Below are 24,164 nucleotides of genomic sequence, written 5' to 3'. Positions count from 1 at the left end.
CAACAGTCACTTGCCTTACCTGAAAAGCTGGGACAGAAAATAATGCTGCTCTTGGGTCAGATAAGAGTGGTAGCAAATGCAGCACTCCTGAAATTGTTCAAGGTGCACTTACTGATGAAAGCCTAAAATGATGCTAGTTCAGGCCTCCCGTTCTAGGCAAGGTTATTCCACTGCTGTGCCAGCTTACTCAAGAAAGAACCTGCCCCAATTTTAACTGATATTTGCTGTATTCTGGATGCTGCAGAATTGTTTTCAAACAGAACAGGCTGAGAAAACATGTTATATTTGTTCGTATAATAAAATTCCCTACACTACATTAACCTTTTTATCAGCATTGTCAATCTGCTTAAATCTCTTCACACTACAACATTTACAAAAGCTCAAGTAAATTGTTTCCAAACTAAAGGGGGGTTAGAACAAGACTAGTGCTTCTCATGGTAACTTCTGGTACACTGTTCCTATGGCCATGATGGAATCATACGCAGGAACATGCATATTGAACAGTTGAACATATTGAAATATGCACAGTGAACAGAAAAGGGAACAGCGTGACATTCAGGCCCCAGATCTGAAAAGTTTTGCTGTTAGCTGTTCATAGAGCTGGGTCCCTAGGCACAGCTCCACCAAGCTTGATCAATAACAGTCCCCATCATCCAGCTCCTGCAAGTAGAAGATTTGCCGAGATGTCAGTTTGGTTGCCAGAAGGCCAGCAAGCCTCCTAGCATACTGTGTAGACACTGGTCAGATAGGGCTAACAAAGGACAGGGGCAACAGGGTAGCTGGGAAAAGCTGGACAGAGAAAGTGCTCTGCAGTCACTTTAAGGAGGTGCTTCTTTTCTGTAACTTACTCAGAGATGTTTGGCTCATCTAACATTGAATTTAACAAGTAAAAAAGAAAACCAAGCAAAATCAAAACCCCCTCTTCTTTCTAGAATCTATATATAAAGCAGAGAAAGATACCAACGAATGGAGGTGATCTATGATGCATTTCTCCAATTAAGACACAGTATGTGTACTGAATTTGACAGACTGATCTAATCCTACTGCTAACAGGCTAACCTCTCAGTGCACAGTAAACTGTTTTGAGGAACCCAAAACATATGTTCAACTTCTTGTAGTGTTTAAAAAAAATCCCAACATACTTGCACAGAGGTCAAACTCTTTGCTTAGCACATGGAGATGTTTACTATAGCTGTGTAGACTAAAATATACAGAGCCCAAATTATTATCAGAGCTAAAAAACATGTGTTTCCGCAACTGCCACACCGTGGCCAATCCTATATTGCAGTTTATAAAACCAGCTACAGCACTCAGTGCCGTGGAGTTGGAAGTCTTTAAAGCACATGCTACAATCTGGCTCTGTTACGCGAAAAGACACTGAAGAAAGGTTAGGAAGAAGTCCACCAAGGCAGTGCTACTCACACAGGTTTCAAGAACTAGGAAATTGCTGGAGAAACTGAACAACTTCCACTACAAGTTTTCTTTTTTCACAGTTTTACCATCAGCATTTAGATTCAAATACTTCCTATTTAAGAGAAATAACAAGTGATGCAGTAATCACTGCAAAGAAGACATGGGGAGAGTCTGGATCTTGCAGGACTAACACGCTCCTGGGAGACAGGTACGATTATGGCCGACGACAGCCTATCAATAGCTCAGAGATCATTTGATTAAGTTGAACATGTAGGGCCTTAATAACTCTGATTAGCTGCAGGAGCTATAAGTTGACTACTTCACTGTGGAAACAGAAAAGCAATTACCTTTTATTTCAGCAGTCCTCTTCCTAAGTTCAGGATTCGGATCAATTTCACCTATCACAAGAACCTTTAAACTATTTTTGAACACAAATACTTTCCTAGAACTGCCAGAATCTATCAAAGCTGGCAAGCTCAGAAGACCAAGAAACCCGATCTGGAGTTTTAATCATTTCAATAGTTACCAATTTATTTTTGTAAAAAAAAATGGTAGCAATGTAGAATACAGCAATATTTTCTGGTTCCACACACGCAAGTTGTGAACATTCCAAGCAATGTGTACATTTTGGAGGGAGACTAGACAAGAGAATTGACCAAAATGTTACTGAACACGGGAAGATTTTTAAAAAAGGTTAAAAATTAGAAATCAATAGTGTCTTCTTAATATTGCTTTCATTACTGAAGACTGAAAAAACACTTGACTTTACAGATAGGGTTAAAAAACAAGGGCAGGGGGAAGAAAAAAAAAAAGGCTGCTACAACACTGCCATACAGTCAAAAAAAAAAAAATCATACTTCAATATTTGCATACTTGATAGCAGCATTCTCCCACTGAACCATGTGAAACTACAGGAAGAAAACATCAAAGCAAAAAAAAAACAAAAACAAAAACAAAAAAAACCCAAGGCAGTTATCCATCAGTATTCAAAAACCTAGAATGAAGTCACTAAGTAGATGAACACTTATTGAGAATTAACCAGTATCTACATTCTTAGCTGTTTCCCATTCTGCTTCAATAGAAACGCCAAGTTGAGTGTCAGCTTTGTGTATTTTATTTTTGGCCGATTTGAGTTTTTCCAGTTCATAGTTCACTGCATGCTTGGAATAGAGAGGGTCATTATAAATCCTTCTACACAACGAACTTTAAGTAGACAGTTGAAAATAAAATGTACTACTTGTAAACACACAAAAAAATACAAGCTTTTTTTGTTTCAAGTGAGCACTGGTTCCAGATAGATTATCTTCGGTATCTACCTCTTTCACCTCTGTCTCTGTCCCGGTCACAAATCCTCTCTCTCTCCCTTTCCCGATCACGGCCTCTGTCACGTTCTCTGTCTCTTCTATTATCTCTAGGACGGTCCCGTTCCCGCTCTCGGTCCCTTTCCCGAGGCCTGCTTCTCCGGCCACTGACAACTGCTTGTGTGCGGCGAAGAAAGTCGTCTACTCTCATGTCGTAGTCGTGCTGTGATGAAAGGACAGCTCTGTTCATTTTCTTTCCCAGATTAAAATCCCCTCCCTTCCCTTATGCATACGATTGGCCGTAACTCTTGGGAAAGCTCAGTATTTTAAAAACAAAAAAAACCAACCAAAAAAAAAAAAATTATGTCCAGCATCCATAAGCTCAAGTTTCTTCTTTCGTCTTCAGGGCAGCACCACGTCTGTGCTTCCACTGTGCAGACGCTGGGGTTCAAATGCCAGATACCAGCAAGAGACCTGAAAGCTAAGCAGCCTTCAAAGCCAGCTAACAAATTATTTTACCATGCGCCCTGTTTTTTGATGTGCCTGTAAAAAGTTATAAACCACAAACTTTTCTGCTGATAAAGTAATTTGTTCTGCATGACTGCAAGCAATGTTACAGGCATGTCCTTATTCCAACTGGGCTTCAGCATGAAAAGTGCAGCGACTGAAGACAGCTGGAAGCCCACATCTCAGTTTCAGAGTATGTTCCAAGAACTTTGCACTTCTACATCACCTGGGAGAGAGAGGCTTTTCAAAGATGCTGGAACTGTCTAGTCCATCTAAATAACTGACCTTTCCAAGGAAAACTAATACAGGTCTTAAAAATGCAGTTTATCAAAGTCAACAAATCTCAGGTTAGGCTACATCCGTACCCCAAATTCCTCCCGTTCCTACTCTGGCCTGCAGACTCATGTCCCCCTCTGTCTCTGTGGACACTTACTACTCGTTTGTCTCTGTATCTTGCTTCATGTGGTACAGGATGATGTCCTGAGTATGGAGGGTGAGCTTGAGGTGGAGGTGCATGGTGCTGATAGTAAGGGTGGTGTGGTGGCTGCTCCATACCTGGATACGGTGGCTACAAGAAAGTTACAGGAAGTTTGAGTGTTTCAAAACAAAGGAATGCACACAAGGCTGACTGCTGGGAATGAAGAGCAGAGGTTACTTTCTTTCAGGTGGAAAACATGACATCTAATATATCCGATCACAGCCTCCTAACTGAATGGCAGACTGTTTTCATTGTCGGCATGCTTTACTACTTCTCTACCATCGCTTCTTTAGAAGTTTGGCCAACACCCTCCCCAAACCCCGAACACGTCTTCTTTCCATATCTGCCTCAAAGTGATACTGTACATTAAACTGCTACTTAAATGGGGTGGTTGGTTTTTTTTAATCTATGCATATGGAATGTTAATTTTGTCCAAACCAGTGAGCTCTTACAGAAATGAATCTTTTCAGTGCCATTCCTTATGAACATATTCCTATTTTAAATGAACAAACTTACTCTGCAAGACAAATTGTTTGACAAAAGGCTACCAGGTAATTTTTTTTTTTTTTTAAAAACAAGACATGTCTTGGCTGTTCTCTTCCATTTCTTCAATCAGCAAGACCTTTCTTTCCCATATGACCAAAGCATCTTTGCTTGCATTGCTGTCACAAAGGAAGTAGGTGGAAGTGCTGGATTTTAGGACAACTACTTGGACAGCATGCAGAATGGGGAAGAAGGGAGGAAAAAAAAAATAAAAATGGGAGTTTCTGGAGGCTTAGCTCTGTTTGAAAAACCATTTTCCTCCCAGTCTGACAACTTGGCTCACTTCTTTCAGTTACAACAAACCAGAGTTGTGTTTCAACTGAGAAAAATGAGCGGCTATAGTAGCATCTCTACATCTGGCGCTGCCTTTTGCTCATTAACAGTATACACAAGAGCCAAAAGACTCATTACAGTTATCCAATATCAGGACCCTCAGGGCCAGAATTACTAAATATAACCAAAATAACTAGTTATAATGACTATTCCTCCTGACTTGATGGCAAAACCACAGCTGTACAAGTGAACCATCTTAATTTCCATGCACGTAGCTGTAGATACATGTACTCATACATATGCTCATCTGACTGGGAAAAAAGTGCATTTCAGTGGAGGCTGCAATACAGCAAGACTTATTTTGATTATGGTGTGCAGTATATTCTGCTACTTTCCTGCATGCTTCACTGCCATAGCCAAAAGCAAGCTACTGCACAACACTAGAGCATGCCAGTCCATTCCATGAGCCTCTGCAGCAAGTCCACCTCTTTGATGCATTTGCTATTTGAGAGAAAGCCAAGTATTATGAATATTTAGCAGAATACAAAATTTAATCACACCCTCTTGTGTAGGCTAAAGGAGGGTTCTGCTAGTTCCTCAGAGCTTTCAGGTTCAAACCAAGCCAGATTCCTGCTGCTGTACTGCTTACCAGAATGCTGGACTATTGCTGAGAGCTAAATAAATTACAAAATACTTGATATAAATATTTTTCCCCCAAAAAATTTTACAGTTACAGCAAAGATATTTTAGGAAAAGGGAAGAGCACACACTGAATATGCTAGGCTCCTCTAAAGGGGAACAAAAAAAGCCATATTCTACAGACAAAAATTAAATTCAATGAGACACAAACCATTCCTTGCCATGGTGGTGGTGGTCCCATGTTGTGGAATTCCCTCACGTAATCATTGTAGGACTAAAATGAAAGACAGTAATATTAATGTTTGTGATGATTGTTCTTTGGAAGCACTGAAAGCTGAATATAACAAGTGTCCCAAAAGTCTGCATGCACCAACTTACCCCATTTAAAAATACATCTCGTCGAACTCCTGAAAATCGTCTGTTGGGAATAAAAATTTGTAGAACTAAATCCAATTTATCCATACAGACAAGTTACCAGGGCGTAAAATGAATAACATGAACACACCTTACCTGTCTACTTCGGGATATCTGGGATCCTTTATATACCCTGTTCGAACATCAAGCAGTATTAATTCAATTTACCATCTCATGATAACAGTCTTAAAAAATATACTTATTAGAAACTGTCCATTCATTTTGTGCCAGCTATGAAGTTGTTTCTACCTGCCATTACCCTTGCTTTCAAAATAACTCTCAAAAACTTACAGCTTCTTGTAGACGGTATGGAAAAATAGTATAATGTAGTAACAAAAAAATGATACAGATATACCCGTAGGAACTTGCACAAACTACAAACAAATATGAAAGAGGGTATCTGTGCAAATAAAGACTTGAATTTTAGTCAAACGAATTGGGAATGCCCACAAGTTTGAAGGGTACTGTCCCTTGGCAGTCAGCACATGGCTGTCATTACTTATTAACTGTGTATTCAGTACAGTGTGTTCATCTGGGCAACCCTTAAGGCTGGTTTCCTAATAGGTTTTGGATACAATGTTACACAGAAAATTAAAAACATCCTAAAAAACATCTCAAAAAGCCCCACACAGCAAAGACTTGTTACAGCTTCAGTAAATCCCAGGAAGTAAACTTTAAAGAGCTCAGTAAAATGGTGCAAACCACCACGCATGCTTATGCTAATAAAATAATGCTTCCAAGCTTCATTATTTTAAAAAACGTTGTTCTGTACTCTAAACAATGGTCTTGGAAAGCCAGGGAGCAGCAACAACACTCTCTGCATCAAAGAACACAGGCTTTGCAGTCAAGCTGGACGGAGAAAGGCAGGTTCTTAAGAAAGATTTAGAAATCTACTACTGAAATAATGCAATACGTTATTTCTAATAGCAGTGAGGCAAGATTCAGTAGATTAAAAGTGACAATTTCTTAATAATTGCTTTCTGAAGAAAAAAAAATTTGCAATATTATCAGTGTTGTTGCTGCCTTACCACTGCAAGCATTTCTTTCTGGAGAACAACAAAATTCCTTTCTCAAACTCATCATTAGACCCTCTTGTAAAATGCAGTGAAATTTCCCCCTCCCTTTCTCATGTCAAGCTTGTAAAAAAATTCTCTCTGAAAACATAATCAAATGTTTACCGTCATCCCTCAACACAGGCTGCTAGTCAGGCAATCTCAGCTGACTTTCCCAGTCGGAAACTTCTCATAAACATTTTAATTTGACAATTAGTGTATTGACAAGTAGGGCAAACCAATTCTTGTGCCCGTCAGGCATTTCAACTATTCGTATTAACAAAGCGCTTGAGAGGATCATTCACAACAATGCACGCAATTCTGAGGCTCTTAAAAGGGCTCAGCATAGATTAACTCAGCTCTCCCTCTCAAACCAGTGAAACAGTGTCACTGAGTTCTGTGAGAGGTGGGTTAAACCAGCAGGCAGCACTTGGGAAAAGTCCCATTTTTATATCCCAGTCATATCAATATTTTACTTTTCAATTAAACGAGGACACACTAAAAGAGAAAACACTTGTGAATTGGTGCACACAAATCTTCATAGTAAGATATTAACCTGGTCTTTGGTGAAACTCAGGGGGATAGTCAATCCTTGGTTTCTTTCTGCTGTTATGAATATCATAATCTTCTGGTCGACGCCTACACAAATTAGATATCAGAGATTAAACAAGGTTGCTTGGAGCATTCGTCACAGCAGAATACCTCAGAGGAATAGCTTGAGCTGCCCAGGATCTCAATTTAATAATTCTGAATTCCATCTGCTTCAAAATGTTCTACAGCTTTAAATTTGAACTCAAATAATCAGGAACAGCATGATTAAATACCCTCCACTGTTAACCTTCTGGCTACAGGAGCTCTGGTAGTTAAGAAAGGAACTCTACCCAACTGTACCTTTGTACCAAGCAAAGGGTAACAAATTTGTCTAAAACAAACTCAGACTTAGGCTTTAACATTACACTTTCCACATCACAATTTGAAACAACCTATTTGATAACAAAAGAATTTACAGAACTAAATACAGTGAAAATAGATGGCAAAATATATCATTACAGTCAGAAGGCATGGACATTGCTGTATTTGCTAGCTATGGGGTAAAGAATTCTATAAAAGGTCTAGTTCCATAACATTTATAAATAAAACTGTGCACGCTTTGCGAAATTGCTTCTTTCACTGTAGCTTTTCTAACTGAGTAGGCCAATGATATTATTTCTAACAATTTCTGTTCTAGGCAATTTACCAGCAATGCATTGGTGCCTTTTAGAGAAAGGTGAAAAACATTTAAGCTTCCTAATAATTAAAATAATTGGGGCTCCTTTCTATACAAACAGCTCTTTTATGGAAGAGATGTTATCTTTAAGAACTTTGCTCTCAAGGAGGAAGTTTGATTATAAAACAGTTACACTCCAGTCGCTGTTATGTTTAATACAGAACTGCAAACTGGCTGCTAATTTTGCTCCATCAAGGTACATCAACATTAATGGGAGATTCCAATGCTAACATAACAGTGTTTCTAAACATAAAGCAGCTACAAATCCATTCCCTTCCCCCCCACCCCAACAATATAATTCCTTATGACAAGACATTAACACTTTCTTAAATTGCTTAATTACTGTGCAACTTGCTCACTGAGTAACAAGCTCATGTAGCTTTTAGCTTTATAAAGTCATTTCTCCTCCCCCTTCCCCACTTCAGTCTTTAAAGCCCACCATACCCAGTTACTAAGCTTTTTAAAATGAAAGCAGATTCTTTACTATGAGCAAAAAGCCCGAAAACCAAAGCAGTTGCATCTACAGCAAAATCAGATCAAGGAAAATAAAAGCTGGTGTAAAGAATAAACATACCGCTTTCTTGTAGTTTTGAGAGTGCATTTACGACCGGTATAAAATATGATAGAAACAGTTCATATAGTAGTCCAACTACTGACTTTAAGCTGTAAGCCACATACATAAATGGAGGCCCTGGCAGGCTTGAGAAGGTGTGGTGGTGTTATATGTATAGTTTGCAGTCCATTGCAAAACCTTCACTTGTATATACTTTATTGCACTGGAAACCTCTTAGCTTAACTTCAAAAGCCATCTTGGTGTTCAGTCCTTTAAAGCCAAAAATAGGGGGGCGCTGCCAGGTTTCCTCCTACCTACTCGTTACAGTGTCCTTTTTTTAAGCTCAAGGAAATGGGGACTCTTGTTGGGTATCTGTACCTACCACAGGATGTTTCCACAAAGAGGAAACTTAACCAAAGGTTTCAGCCCAAACCATACATCAGTCTGTATGCAAAGTGGCTACACGGGGAAAAGGTGTTTGGCAGAAGGGCTAATATCAGTTCTTTGCAAAGACTTCTCCAATTCTGTAACAAGTTATACCCCCTTTTTTTCTGGAAAATGATGTTAAGTTCATATAGCAGTGATCAATAACCATGTCGATCCTCTAAAAATACTTTAAGTCCACAGGTACTGCCAGCATCTGGAAAGGTTGTATATACAGACACAGCAACAGCCATTCTTTTTGGTTTGTTGCCGGGTCTCCAAGGGCCACTTGATCCCTTTTGGAAAGAACCTACTGTTTTCAGAAGCTCAGCAAGATGTGTGAATTCAGTGGTTACATGTTAGAGAATATCTGGCAATGGGGTTAACACATCACGGTGACACAATTTGAAACAGTCCCAATAATGCTCCTCTTGAATATCAAAATAACTTAAATATTTTATCCTCAAAATGAGGCGGCATCTTCTGCAAAATTCTAAGTGATCCTTATAAAAGTCCCATATTTGATAAGGCTTATCCAGAGACACACCTGAAAGAAAAGGCTTTTACAAGATATTAACACATTTTTGGCATATAAATATTTCCTTCTCTCCATCTAGCCTGCTCATAATCAAGCCAAGCTTACCTACAGCTAGCATTACATGTTGCATTATCTCAATAAATGATCTAGTCTAAACTAGACAGCACTTTAAGAGCTTTTTTTCTGCAAAAGCAAAGATCCCCATTTTCCTCTTGAAAAATGACAGACCGGGGAACCATGTGAAATCCTCAATGAAGCCACAAACTTGTCCATGCAGCTTGATTTGAGGATTTTCTCTCTTCTTTATCGCAGGGAAAGCTTTGACGAATCATATTCCTCCATCACGTTATTCTGATACATGTGCCTATTATCAGTCCAAAGAACGTTTCTAACCTTCCCACGTCCCGAACGGGGTCTCGACGGGATGGGCGTCCTCTTGATCGGGGTTGCGAGTGCATTCTTCTCTTGTGCCTCATTTTATGAATGACTTGATACAAGTCAATACTTTCATCAGGAGGGAAGAGAAGACAAAGTTGCGTTCCACATTCCGGCTCAATTTCCTAGAATTAGTTAGAAGTTCAGTAGTGGTTTATAAACTGAAGAAATGAAACTCTCCCAAATACACTGACAACAACATACATTTAAAAAAAAAAAAAAAAAAAAAAAAAAAAAAAAAGACACTTTGAAGAGGTTTCAGTACCACTAGAGACAGAGCAAAATTCACTTACATTACCTTTCACTCTTTAGGCATTACTTAGAATTTTCATGAAATAGTCCAATACTTGGGGCAACCATATCTTCCCATGAGACATACAGGCCACATCACTGTTTTGCTACAAAATCAGAGGACTGTTTTTCATCACAAAGAAAATCATTACAGAGAGAAAAGTCACACACATAGGAAGAAAAGCCATCTCAGCTTCATAGATAAAGCCATGGGCTGACAAAGTTGACTATTACCGCTCAAAAGTGAATTCTTCAGTGTATGATAGACAGGCCCACAAAAATACCAGCTCAATGCTTGACAGCAGTCAAAACAAGCAAATCGTGTGTTCAGGATTATTAGGAAAGGAACACAGAATGAGAAAGTCATTATACCACACTGAAAGTCCATGTTCCACCCACACCTTAAATACTGGGTGCAGTTCTGACCCCTTCATCTCAAAAAATAGGGGGACAGTAGAAACGGAAAAGCTTCAAAGCGGGGCACCAAGGACAACTGAATGAGCACAACAATTCCTAGATGCAATGACTGAACAGGCGAGGTCTCTCCAGCCTAGAATAAAAAGAGGAATATGTGGGGTATGGGGGACAAGACGGATACAATGGGAGTGTCCGACACCGCGAGTTGTTTGGAGGAGAGAGGGGCAGAGATCAACGCGTTGACTCCCTCTTCCAGTACAAGAACTCGGGGCCATCAAATGAAGCTAGCAGGAGCCAGGTGCACAACAATCCAAAGAAGTGCTTCTTCAACCTGGTGACTAGCAGGCCTGTGGAACGCCTTCCCAAAGGATGTCGTAAATGCAAGAAGCTCAGTGTACACGTCCTCAGTAGAGAGATCCATTCAGGGTTACACAAAACATAAATGGATAAATGACAGCCACTTCAGGAAATAACCCGAGTTGAAAAGCAGAGGGAGCAAGCATCAACCAATCCTTGCCCAGTACCTAACAGTACAGCAATTTTATGAAAAAAGATGAAACCCACGTCCAGATGGCAACTCTACAGTGAAGTGGACAGAACATTAAAAAAACTACTTCCTTAACCATTTAACAAAGTTAATTGAAATTTTTTTTTTTAAAGTTCACACTAAATTAAAAACAAGACTGAAAATATTGTTTTACTTGTGCTACCCAACAAAGTGAATGTGTCTATGGGCAAAATAACGCGGAGAGTCTACATTTTCCATACAGTATGGGGATTATGCAACTCCCATTTTGCCTTAAGCAAGCAGAACCCGTTATTTTAGTCAAGACTAGGTTACTTGATGACAGCAGCAACACACCTGCACTCTGGTATGTCTGACAAAACAAAGAGCCACCCCACTTAAAATTTTCTTAGCATCCACTTTATAATGGTAGAGTCTATGCCCTAACCAATACAGTATATGAAAAAATGCAACGCAGAACACAGCTGAAAACACCAGAACTTGTTCCTAAAAACTGATGCTATATAGGTTAGCACACCATACAATGCAAGGCACGTTACATTTCAAATCCAAAACATCACATAGTTTTGAAGCATCAAACACTGTTTATCGCAAAGATGACAACAGAATTGGCACTGTATTGTTTTCTGTTTCCTTCTTCTGCAACATTAGAAATAAGCCGAGTGCCTTTGTCACAGTACTCTACTGCAAGTAACAACTGATCTAAAAAGATTCCAAATCTTCTGTACATACAAAGCTGAAAGCAAGCACTAGAAGATGTGGGTTATAGAAAAAAAAAAATTACAAACCTGTCCATCGCGTCCAATCTTTACTGGCTTATGCTCGTTCCAAGGATTGGTCAGATGAGCAGACTTAGTGAACGGCAATTCACGCCTAAATATGCAAGTGGCATCATTTATAGTTTTGCCTCCATTTTTCATAAAAAAAAAAAAAATTTAAAAATGCATACAAAAGCACACAACATACAAAATGATCCTGTTACCCTTTGCACTGTCAGGTCTCTGAATTAACATATTAGTATGTATTAAGTACTAGTAACTGAAGATTTTACTTTGCCTTATTCCAATATTAACTAGTATAGTCCATACTATGACAGCCTATCTTACTAAAGAAATTTTTTTTTTGGTCTTTGTACAATATTGAGATTGTGCTTGCTTATTTTCTCACCATCTGAATACACTCACCAGTCTCTATGTGAGGTGGTAGCTCATGGTACCTACTGAAATAAATCCCTGAGCATCTCGCATAACTATGAAGCTAGAACTGCTTTGAGCTGGAGGTGGGAGTCAGTAACTTCAGAGGATTTTTCCAACCTGTATTCTTCTCTAATTTGAACTCTCACCTTCCCTATATTTAGTATTTCTGGCAGCCCAAAGTGCTTGTACAACCATGCAATGCATCTCACAGGACTGATATAGCTCTTTTTCTTAAAAGAGGTTTAAAACCTTGTCCGTAAGACATACTCAGTTAAATCAATGAGCATACTGCTCACAACCTATATGTTATGCAAAATATCTGTACTATTTCATATATTATTTTAGAGCAGTAGCATTTTCTTTGTTCAGTCAGATGCCAAGATGTCAGATGAAGACAGATCTGTCCTTACAGGATTTTATTTTCCCTTTTATCCACAGCTATCTATTCAAGTGAGCAGTTTGTTTTACTCAAAGGCTTCATAATACAGTTTTCCGGTTTCAGTGCAAGAGATCAGTGAAGGAACACAATCAAGTGTTAAAAATCTCTACATTAATTAATTGTCTACATTAAAAACAAAGAAAATTCTGTAGTGCATGTCAGTTACAGACTTGAGTCCCAAGCTGAGTAGCATGGAGGCATGGATTTGGGGAGATTGGAGGACAGATCTCTGGTTGAATTGAGTTTTCGAAAGGATGGTGTCAGCACTCGAGTGAGTGATACACAGAAAAGGTATTAAAATGCCTTGTTACTAAACACCAACATAAATGAACAATTATTTACCTGCAAATCCAGTCAATTTTAAAGACACCTCCCAACATTTTTGCATTCATTCCCGCAGGCAGCACCCAGTGTATAGGTGATCCTCCATGATGGGACTCTGAAGACAGCCTTGCAAATCCTAGAGGATTTCATGTGAATTGTAACGAAGACACAACAGAAAAGCTATTGCACATAAAACTCACTTTCACTTACCTTGGCAATAGTGCACTTTCCCTTACCTTGGAATTTGCCACTCTCTCTTACAGAAAATATCAAAATAACACTCCTTGCTGATCTAAATGCAGCATTAAGCTTCTTTTCATTCACTGGAAGTGTCGACCATACTCCCTAAAACAAAACAACCCCCATCCCACCACCAAAATATAAGAGTTCATCTCAAGTGATTTAGCCAACAGAAGTATACAGTACAGATGAGGAAAACAAGACCAAACTAGTGTTCTGGAATAGAAGATAATGGAAAGAGAAAGGTATTGCCAAATTCAGTTCCTTCAGAAAATATTTTTAGCCTACCCCATGATAAAACTTTCAAAGCATTGGCTTCTCAATCTGTTTTTAACACTGCAGAAGCATTTAGACCACCTATAAGGTTTCATTTGTAATTATAATGATGGACAGATACATTAAAAATACTAAAGACAAAGGTTTTCATATATGTTTTAAGTGACTTTGGGAGTTCATGTATTACATAATACACACAAATTATGAAAAAACAGCAGCATATGTACTGAAAAGTGGGCAGGTAGACTTCAGTAACTTTCTTAGTATGACAGATTTATTGATGACAGCTTGCAGACTTTAAAACTCTTAGTGAAAGGCCAGAAACACGAAAGACAACAGACCAACATTTTAAATTGGCAAGACAACTCAAAACAGTTTGTTCAGCCTCCCACATCCCCACCTACTAATTCCTACCTTTTCCCTTTCACCAGCCATTGTGTAGCCATGCACGGCAAAACCCAATCTGTTTTAAGGTACCAACTGAGCTGAGCTATAGAATACCAGTTTGCTGTATTACTTTTCAGCAAGATCAGCTCCCCAATCCACTCTCTGGGCAAACTCAGAGAACCTGATGCTGGTTTAATATGTTCAAACTTCAGCCTCAGAATATGATCTGGGATCAACCAAAGAAAATGTCACGCCCCTTCCTTTTTTGTTGAAGATATGTTCTCACGTCCTCCTCTGTGCTTAGATTAGTGCTTGCCTGACTCTGACAATTCATTAAAGTCACCAGAGAACTATTTGGTCTTTTTACTAGCTTTCAGTCAGATGTATATTGCTTTAGGCTACTTGTGAAGCCCTGCTATGAACAAGAACAAGTTACTGCACTGGCACCGCAAAAGCCAGTCTCATGAAAGTGCAGTGGCAAAGCACTGATGCCTACACACTGAGAGACAAAGCATCCGCTCCAAGAACTTCAGGAACAAGGATACTGTTGCAGCCCCAAGTGTGGATGAAGCACAGAAAGGATATACTCCTCTAAGGAGCTAAAGCAAACACCAGTCAGAATGGTGTACACTGCACAGATCACACCCAAAGCTGGGGGGGAGGGGGCCAAACCTGTCCAGGAATTTTAAGATTCATTTAATCGTTTTAATGCTGTTCTATTTTAGAAAAATCTTCATTAATAGAATCAGCTACTCTGGGTATATTGTGTAACAGCAAATCAGCTATTTTCTCTACAAGCTGTTCCAAATAACACATGCAAATACAAAACCACCAGTGGCCTAGTGCCATGCCTCAGCAGATGAAGTCCAGTGCACCGTAATCCCTCCTAAGAACTCCCCTACATGAGCACTGCTAGGCATACCTTTCTGCAATAAGGCTTCAGATCCCCAAATCAACTGAAAAAAAGTTACTTTTACAGCATCAGATGAAAGCCAAAACAACATTCTGAACCTCCTACAGCGATATGAACACAGGTGCTGATGAAAGGGAGAAAATACCATCACAGCGTTCCCAATGGAGGTTGTCTTAGGACATTATCAAACAGACCCCGAGGCCCCTTTTTAACCCTACTCTTATCAAGATCAATGACTGATGGTCTAGAAACTTTTCTAGGTTACAGTGGAAGCAGAATAGCTACCCTTGAAGAATCAAGGAGCAGTAGCGTTCATCCTTGCCTCTACCAAGATCTGAGTGATGGAAAAAAGAATGCATCTATATATATACTTTTCTATAGTAAGGTGGTTGTATTTGCAAATAGACAAAGTGATCAGTTTGAAGAAAATTCAACATACCTTTGCTTTAGCAAGTGATACATTTTCATGGTTATTACTCTTGATGAGAAAGAATCTTGCATCTTGGAGAATGTATTTAAGTTTACTTGTTTGGTCTGAAAAAACAAAGTGTCAAATAAGCTGACCTGTAAATATTTACAGTTGTCAAAAATGTTGCTTTGAGTGTAGACAGTTGTTTGTTTCCTTCAAAATACACTGTATCCCACCCAGTTCCTACCTATGTATTATCACAGTCAACCACCCAACTTGAAACTTGAAGTCTAAGCTGTAGAGCACAAAATGTCAGGGGAAACCAAATCAAAACTAAAACTTAGATATTCAGGTAAAGAAAAAAATAAAATCAGCATGATTCAGTGATGTTCCGATATACAGGATTTACTTCCTTTCCTAATAATCTTTGGATAAATACTGGGTAACACTCGTATCAGCACAAGTTATCCAATAGAGAATGCTGAAATGTTCCTCTTTTCAGATCTAAGCACTTTATTTTTTCCTTTGCTGCCCCTACAAGGAGCAACGTGACTGAACTTTTTGCATATCGCTCTCAACACATGCAAAAGTAGCTCAATATTCACTTGTTATGCTCAGAACAATTATGTGCTCAAACGGATTTATATCGGAACATTACTACTTACAGGTAATTTAATGAACAGAGACAATGGCTTGCTATGGGGCATGCATTAAAAATTCAAATTTAAATGATACCTTTTTGGACAGCACGAACGGAAGATGATAATTTCTCATGCTTCTTTTCTGAACCTGTGTTTAGCCAAAGTACATTTGTTCAGATTGAGCCTTAATAGAGATAATATACAATTTCTACAGCCTTGTCACATACAATTTTCATTCATGACAAATTATGCTTTCTGGCGCGCACCCACACACACAAAAAATACTATTCAATGTGCACGAGTGTTTTGTTTTGGTTTTTTTTTGGTTTTGTTTTTGGGTTGTTTGGTTTGGGTTTGTTTTTTTAAAGTAGTATTTGAACAATTTCCTACTCAGAAAACTAGTCACTGAATCATCATCTTCCAAGTTTAAAAAAAAAGTGAAAATTCCACTTAAGCAACAGAATAGCATTAAAGTAACAAGAAAGCCTACTTCCCCCCAAAGGTATCCACACACAACATGCCAGAAGTCAATACCAAATTATACAAAGCTACATACCCCATAAACCTCTACAGCCAGTTACATTTATTTTAGATTACACATTAAGATTTGATGCAAGTCAGGATGACAAGCAATAAAAGGAAAGAATACCTGCATACGATTCTGATGCAGAACTTCCACTTCTGTCAAAAACAATCGGAGAGATACCTCTAGCTCTCTTCCTCTCCTTCTTTTTCTCATCTAAAAGAAACCCATAACAAATACAAGCAATATTTTAAGCATCAAGTTGGGGGCAAAATTGAGATAAAAAGAACCAAGACAGGAAAATAACACCTGTAATAGTGGAGTTAGCATTTGGCTTGCATGTGAAAATTGTGGTTGCTGCCCCAAAACTATCATGCATAAAACAAGCAAATGCTAATTACTCAAGCTTTTCATTCACAAAAGGAAGACACACACCACAAATCTAGTAATTCTGTGCAAAGCTTAGAGACAGAATTTATCTCCTAGGTGTTTTAGTAAGGGTGGTTTAGCTCTTCTCTCCAGCCTTCAGCCAAATTTGCAACACAGAGCACAAACCATGTTGCAATAGTGATATGGGCTCATTTGCTCAGAGCTCAACAAAATGGCAAGAGGTATGAAAACAAAACACTGTGGCACACAGGCTATTATTTCCACTCTTGAAAGTGTTACGTTATACTGTGGAGCTTTTTAGAATAGTTATTACAGCTTCACTTGTCTTTAGGTTACACCTTTCTGTTCTCTAATTCTAAACAGCAGAGCTGAGCCAAAGAAGGCATTATGTTAAGCAGGATGACCACCTATGGAGACTTTTAAGATATACAAAAGGAATCTTAACAGGACTGCAAGCCCCTTTCTTAAAAAAAACCAAAAACTAAGAAAATCAGCCAAAACCAGAAGTATTTACGTCATTAACACTTCACATCTGTAAGTTAGGACCAGTTATACTATACAACTGCGAAGCATCTGTTTCTAGTTTCTGCTTAAAACATTTCTTTCTTTCTAAGTTTGCCCGAATAGCTAATCATTTCAACTTAGGCTTAGATTTCCTATGCTGAAGGCAGCCACTATTTAAGATTCAACTATCCTTCCCTGGGGAGATGGTGCTTTTACTACACCAGTCTACCTGGTCACTCATCTAGATGAATACAGAGCAGCTCAACACCAACTTAAAATGAATTGTATGAGAAACTAAGCCATTATATACCTAAGAAAACACTAATTCTAATGTTTCAAAGCATTGAACAGCAAGGCCAAAGCAATCAAGAATCCTCAGCATGGTAATCCTGGTACTCACAAGCTTTCGTGTACAGAAATACCACTTTCCAGTACATTTTCTCCTTGCCTATGGTATTTCATAATCATCTTGCTGACTTGTGCTATTAAGGCTTACTTTTGACATATTCAGGAAGTGGTTACTTTCAAAAACAGCCAAACTTTCAATGGCAAGGTATTTCGGATTAGCAGCTAGATGTTACCTACCTGACGCATCTGAACCAGTCCCAGATCTGACTGACCCATCTGTGAAAGAGGCGGATTCAGAATCGGAATCGCTGGCTTCACTTCGTGTGTCGTAGTCATTTCCCTCCTTCTGATCTCTCTCATCCTGTTCATACTCTTCTTCATCCTCCTCCCCATCTTCTTCCACCTCTTCGTCCTCCTCCCCTTCATCATCTTCCTCTTCTTCCATTCCTTCCTCCTCATTCTCTGTATTGCCTTGTTCAGACGAACCACTACTGCCAGTCTCGTGATCGGAACAATATTCCTCAGAGTTCACCTCTTCTTTAGAAGAATGGCTGGATCTGCTTGGTCTTCTATCCACATCATGCCTGATTCTCTGATGTTTAAAGAAAAAGTGAATCAGCAGTCATATAACACTGTCAGGATGCACACACAGTCCTAAGAAAACGTGCCTTATAAAGGTCTCATATAATTGCTTTATTTACAAGGCAGCGAGAATATTTAATACCTCTGAACCATCTGGTGTAGAAGACTTCGCCCTTCTGTCAATATCCCTCTTCCGCATGCAAGTTTTTTCTGGTTGTCCTTTATAAGGTTCCCTGGAACTGCTTGACATGCGCGTCTTTCGATCACCGTCTGGGCGCTTGTTTCTATCAGACCTCTGATACTCCTCATTCTTGTACTCTGATACTGGTTTTCCTTTTGTACTCACTATTCTCTTGTTATTGCTAACTGATGAACTAGGAGGCTTTGGCATCATCTGCCTTGATGAATGTACAGAAGGTTTTTGTCTCTTGCTTTCAGCATTTTCCATCCTGTCAGTTTTTCTTTTTGATCCTTAAATAGAAAGAGATACCAAGTTCAATGTTATTTTGTATATCAAACCAAAAACTGTGCAGAAGCACCTGCTTTCTCTACTTTGGTTAATTCCCCTGTTGCAGTCATAGGTAGCATCTTCCAGATGTAGGCTTTGCAACAATACTCAAAACTGCTTGTCAGGAACAGCTCATGTTCTAAACCATGTATTTTACTTTAAAAGAGCAATCTTTTAGGCTTTGGTAGGTGTTTTCTAAAATTATATAAACACTGTATATGGGAATGCTAAACTGAATGCTTATGGGATTGGCCTAAAGCCAAATCAGGAACTGAACTGGAACCAGACTTTGGGACCCCCTTGCTCCATTTCCATTTCAATTCGTCGAACCAAAAAGGACAGTCATTTTCTAACGGCAAACGAATTCACAACAACTCAGACTCAGCAATTGCTTTTAAGACAAAAGGAAACCTAGTTAATTGTTTCCTTGGAAGGTCAGGTGAAAAAGCAGATGTCCATGAAACAAAGGCTTTTGGAACTCTTTCCCTCTTCGAATCAGGTTATAGGAGCCGCTACTTCAAAGACTTTAACCCTAATAAGACAGACAGTTTTTACCATTTATGTTCCTGCAGGACATCCACTACCAAAGTCACCTACCCTTTTTTTCACTTTTATCTTGCTCGCTGTCGGGGTTATACAACTCATCATCTTGGTCAGGAGCATCAGTCAAAATGTCATCCAGAACGTTCAGTTCACCATCTGAAGACAAAAAGAAAGTTAAAAACAACTATAAAAAGTCTGGATATGTAAACTACAGTAGAACTAGTATTTGCAAACCCAAACATTTCCTTTAAGGTTACCGATCTGCCACAAGGCAGAAATTAACATTATCTTAATTTATTTCCACAATTTCAGTTAAAGGACCAGGCAAAGCCAATAAAAGAATTAAAATATGTCACAAGATGCATTGAGGCCTCCTGAATAAGATCCAAGTTGGCTCCTCATGTTAAACAAGATTTGCAGGGAAGCTGACCTAAAAATGAAAGCTTAACAAAAAAAGCCTGTACAAAATTTGAGAAAAATGAGACTGGGAGATAGTCTGAGTGCCATAAGCAAAGAGGAGGGACCTCTCTCCTCAAAATCCTGAAGAACTTGCACCTTAAATTATCTCCCCTCCTGCCCCACTATTTTTGTTGTTGCTGTGTTAGGAGGTTGAATATTGTGGTTCACCTACAAGCACCAAAAACACAACAGGGCAAGTTAACAAGAACACAAGCTAGGTCACCCCACTGATGAAGGGGAAAGTAGTACTTATTTGCGGCATAATAAATTCTGAGCTGCTCTGAAAAAACAAACAAACAAACAAACAAAAAAACCCCCCAAAAAACAAAAACCAAACAAAGCACCAAAAAACAAACACTACAACTTGATCAAAAGGGCAAAAGTTTAAGAAAATTCATGCTAGAAGCAGTAAATGACCGCACTTGGTCACACAACTTTTAAAATTTGTCACTGTCTCTGACTCTGTTTCACTTTGCCTTAAACCAAAGGGGATATGTGGTGATTCTGGTAGGAGGAGGACTCACCAGCTTTAAGATAGCAGATCTATATTCCAAGCACTTTAAAAATAAGAGTGAACTAAGCCTCAGCATGCAAAGAGAAAAATAATAGAAAAGGTTATTAACTTTGGAATCTCATATTTCTTCTCCTAAACTCTGGAATTCTTAGCTCTTTCCACTTCATATTGCTATGATTGATTTTATTTTCTGTGTTCAGGAAAAGGAAAGCAGAGCAAACTGCAAGGATTCAGCTAGTTGACAGTATCTGTAGAAGACACATTGTACAACGTTATAAAGCAGCAGGTAAGGACTCCTGTACTGGACGAAATCAGGGTAAGGCAGCAAACAAAGTCCTCCAGAGTTTGGCAACTTGCCTATCTCAAAATCTTGAGCTGCATCACAAAAGAAGTTTTACAGCTTGATGTTAAAAAAAAAGACACAATCAGAAAAAAGTATTAGACTTGTGTCTCTACTATATACTACTGAATCTGAAGTCAGCATGCGTGCTAGTTTTCCTGCTGGCGTTTCTCCACATTTTCTGTGGTAAGGGAATGCAGAAGTGGTCCCTGAACTGCTCAACTGCTATAGCTGATGCAAAGGAAGCGGTGCAGAGAAAGGTAGATCAAGCCTTTTCCTGGCAGTTTACAGTTAGAGGGCATTTAAATATAACACGAAGCCACATCGTAGTTCTCTTGGGAATAGCCCTTTATGTTTGTAGATACCTATATATCCACAGCAAATATTCTTGCTGTTATTAATGAGATATGTAAGAGTCAGATTCATGGGTGTGCAACTACTAAACATGGGCTGCAATTTCCTGGCTTGCATTCTGCTTCCCCACAGAAGACTACGCAAGTTCAGAGCACCATATTTTTTTAAGGGAGACTAATGAAAAAGAGGTGTGCTAGGATTAGAATATTAAACATATCACCCACTTCAGATCACACATATTGAACCTTAGCTTTGTTTCCCTTTTGGTGAGGCAATAGCATACTTGTGTAAACTACATTCAACCTAGCTACTGCAGTAGCATTCAGAGGTGCTAAAAGACTCATGTATCAGCTGGTTCAGAAACAAATGAGAAGATAAGGAAAATTTAATGGAATAAGCAAGTTTGACACATACTCTCTGATAAATCCCTTCCAGGTTAGGTGGGCCTGATTTATAGTTTGAACCTGCAAAAAGTATGCAAAAGACAGGAGTAGGATGAGTTCCCCCCGCCCCCTTCTGCCGCCCCCTTCTGTAGATACATCTATCTGATTTATTTAAAAATAAATTTCCAGATTTATCTAGCAGCCTGGTGATGCAAAAAGGGTAATCTGAACACACAGTTCCCATCTCTCACTTGCATCAGGTATACTGCTCAACTGACTTCCACAAGGTGATTACACTCACTGAACTGTCACTGTTAGTGTTCAACCTAATGAGCTAAATTATCTCAGACAGATCAAGATAAGCATCAGGAAAAGCACAGAAAAAAGAAAAACGGTAGAGGACAGATTTCTTACAGTTCATCACTGCTGAAGGGGGAAGATCCAAATGGGTCCTTTTCATTACAGACACTCCCAACTGGGCTCTCCTGTAACTCATCTTTTGTTGACTCTGGGGTATGTTGGATCCTTCCATGAACAAATTTAACTCACCTGAAACAGCAGGAAAGTAACCTGGGGAGGCCATTTTTCCTCTGCTGCCCATGAACATTAGATTTATTCAAGGAAGGGTCCAAGGAAAAATCTGATTTGGCAAACAGAGGAGATAAGACCAGGCGATTTCAAACCAAAAAGGTATGCGAGATTTATTTCCACTTTTTTAAAGCAGTGAAACAGCATTTCTCTTCCAAAAGCACCACAAAAATAATGTTGCATTTACAGCAGAAATAAGTTCAGTTACAAACAAATGTGCATTAACATCTGCTATTCAACCTGAATCACCCCTTTCATAGGACAGAAAATTAGAAGCAAATTAAAATACGAAACAAAAAAAAAAACCATGTAGTGTCTGCTACTCATAACTTGACCACTGTCAGTAATTAAAAAAAAAAAAAAGAACAAAAAGGCCAAAGAATAAAAAAATTCAGGCCCATCTGGAGAAATGATAATATGAGTAGACATGCATAGATGACAACAGTAAACATTTCAATTTCACTGCTCATCCACTGTGGCAGCTCACATCTGTTTCAACACAACCTGATCATAGTCTATCCCACCAGTCTTAAAATAATACCATTAAGAATCAAGCACTAGAAATAACTTTATTTATTAGTTCTAACAAAATCTAGTGGGAATTTTCCATGTTATCTAATTTCACAATAAACATTAGACAGCAAACTTTCACCTCTCTGACAAAAGGCATTTCATGGACATCCGTCCTGCAAAAAAACTTTACATGAAATGTATTCCATAGAAATCCAAAACAATGTAAACCAAACCACAACACTACAGTGATCCTTTACCTTTTTTATAACACTATTACCTGCACTAACCACTAAACAGCAATCTTCTACATCTAAACTTTGTTTTTACTTCTTAAATGAACTATTTTGTGAGGAGTGACTCGTATAACCTCACAGACAACATGCAGATCACTTCAGCTTCCACACACAGTGACGAGCAGTTATAAGAGTTGTGAATATACATTATCCTGGAAACCTTCGATTTCTCTAGTTCAAACTTTTTTACCCACAGCGCCCAGAATGCATAACTGACTGCAAAAAGCGGAGCAAAAATCACCAAAATAATATTCCAACGTCAGCTTCTGCTTGCTAAAGTAACTATGTCCCTCGACAGAAAATGCTACAAAAAAACATGGCTAGGGATCCAAGCAGAAATAAAGAAAAGCAGATACTTTCTGCGAGAAGATAACCAGCAGTAACTCGCTGCCAATAACGTTAAACTTATGGACCACAAACTTAATCCTATTCCCGCTGCTCAAGTCACCTTGCCCTGAGCCCACCGCCGCCGGGGCCCCACATTACGGCACGGCGGTCCCATCACCTCCACCACTCCAGGGCACAACAGGGAGCGTTCCCCTACACGCCACGTCTAAAGACTACAAAAATCATCCTCCAGCAGGGCCTCCCGGCCCCGCCGCCCCTCCGCTCTCCTCACGGACGTCTCCCAGAGTGAAGGCCCGGCACCAGCAACCAAGCAAGGCCCGGGGGAGGGGGGATGGCTCGGGCGGGGGGGTCCCCCCTCGCTCGAGCCATCCCCCCTCCCCGGGGCCTAACCGTTACCCCCGACCCCTACCACCGGGTACCTTTTTCCTCCCGGCTATCAGCCGCCATCCCGCCGCCGCCGCGACGCGTCGAGCGCCTAAGATGGAGGCTCCCTCTTCCTGCACGTAACGATTCCCTCTTCCCAGAATGCACCGCTTTGTTTACGCTCCGCGCGTCACAGCGCGCCGCGAGCGGAGGGGCGGGGAGAGAAGGGGCGGCGCATGCGCGCTGGCGGGGGGGCGGGGCGAGGGCGCGCGTGTAAAACCGTCCGGCGCGCCCCCCCCCCCCTCGTGCGCATGCGTGCCGCCGGGCGCTGAGGGGGAGCCCGCCATTTTTGTCCGTTGGCGGTGTAGGTGCTTGGTGTGCGGTGGGCTCGTCTCAGAGCGCGGCCCTGAGCTGTGCCCTCTGGTGGGAGGAGAACTGTAGGGAAGGAAAGAGGTTTCTGCCCTCAAAGTGAGGGAAGCTGTTGTGAAGCCCCCATCTCTGCCTGTTCCTGTGCTGTTGTGATAGCTGCATGAGGTGTGGGAGCTCTTGGTGTGGGTCTTGAGTGGGGCAAAATAGCTATGGCCTTCCCCAGTGTTAGGTATTGCTGTTCCCTGGGTTTCCTTTGGCTGTTAATTTTTTTTTCTCAAACGAAATGTTTTTTTCTTGCTCCCGGTGGTATTCAGCTTGTTTTGCAATGTATCTCTTAAAATGTGAAA

The 24,164-nt window shown here is 39.8% G+C and overlaps 1 protein-coding gene across 5 annotated transcripts; it reads right to left on the bottom strand.

The window, feature by feature from the left end:
- Positions 1 to 2,509: 2,509 nt before the first annotated feature.
- On the bottom strand, positions 2,510 to 23,620 carry YTHDC1 (YTH N6-methyladenosine RNA binding protein C1). 5 transcript variants are annotated; one of them, XM_082315712.1, is made up of 18 exons: positions 23,505 to 23,620; positions 21,758 to 21,892; positions 19,348 to 19,449; positions 18,385 to 18,713; positions 17,898 to 18,252; positions 16,545 to 16,634; positions 15,990 to 16,043; positions 15,285 to 15,379; positions 13,266 to 13,374; positions 13,048 to 13,165; positions 11,859 to 11,943; positions 9,795 to 9,961; positions 7,177 to 7,259; positions 5,665 to 5,701; positions 5,533 to 5,572; positions 5,366 to 5,428; positions 3,655 to 3,789; positions 2,510 to 2,937 (listed from the first exon to the last, which is right to left on the bottom strand). In XM_082315712.1, exons 1-18 carry the CDS (start codon positions 23,530 to 23,532, stop codon positions 2,713 to 2,715), a joined length of 2,250 nt encoding a protein of 749 aa, XP_082171838.1. In that variant the 5' UTR covers positions 23,533 to 23,620; the 3' UTR covers positions 2,510 to 2,712. The 5 variants fall into 5 exon arrangements, with proteins under 5 accessions (XP_082171838.1, XP_082171839.1, XP_082171840.1 ...); XM_082315713.1 differs by lacking the exon at positions 15,990 to 16,043; XM_082315714.1 differs by lacking the exon at positions 21,758 to 21,892.
- Between the last annotated feature and the right edge of the window lie 544 nt (positions 23,621 to 24,164).

Source organism: Platalea leucorodia (assembly GCF_965183815.1).
Source record: "Platalea leucorodia genome assembly, chromosome: 6".
NCBI lineage: Eukaryota > Metazoa > Chordata > Aves > Pelecaniformes > Threskiornithidae > Platalea > Platalea leucorodia.
This window is presented reverse-complemented; position numbering and strand designations above follow the sequence as displayed.

Coding starts and splice junctions, on each gene's coding strand:
- YTHDC1 (XM_082315712.1), bottom strand. CDS start 23,532: ATGGCGGCTGATAGCCGGGAGGAAAAAG. Junction 19,450..21,757: donor CCCTTCAGCAGTGATGAACT/GTAAGAAATCTG, acceptor TTTTGTCTTCAG/ATGGTGAACTGAACGTTCTG. Junction 5,702..7,176: donor TGAGTTTCACCAAAGACCAG/GTTAATATCTTA, acceptor ATGTTCGAACAG/GGTATATAAAGGATCCCAGA.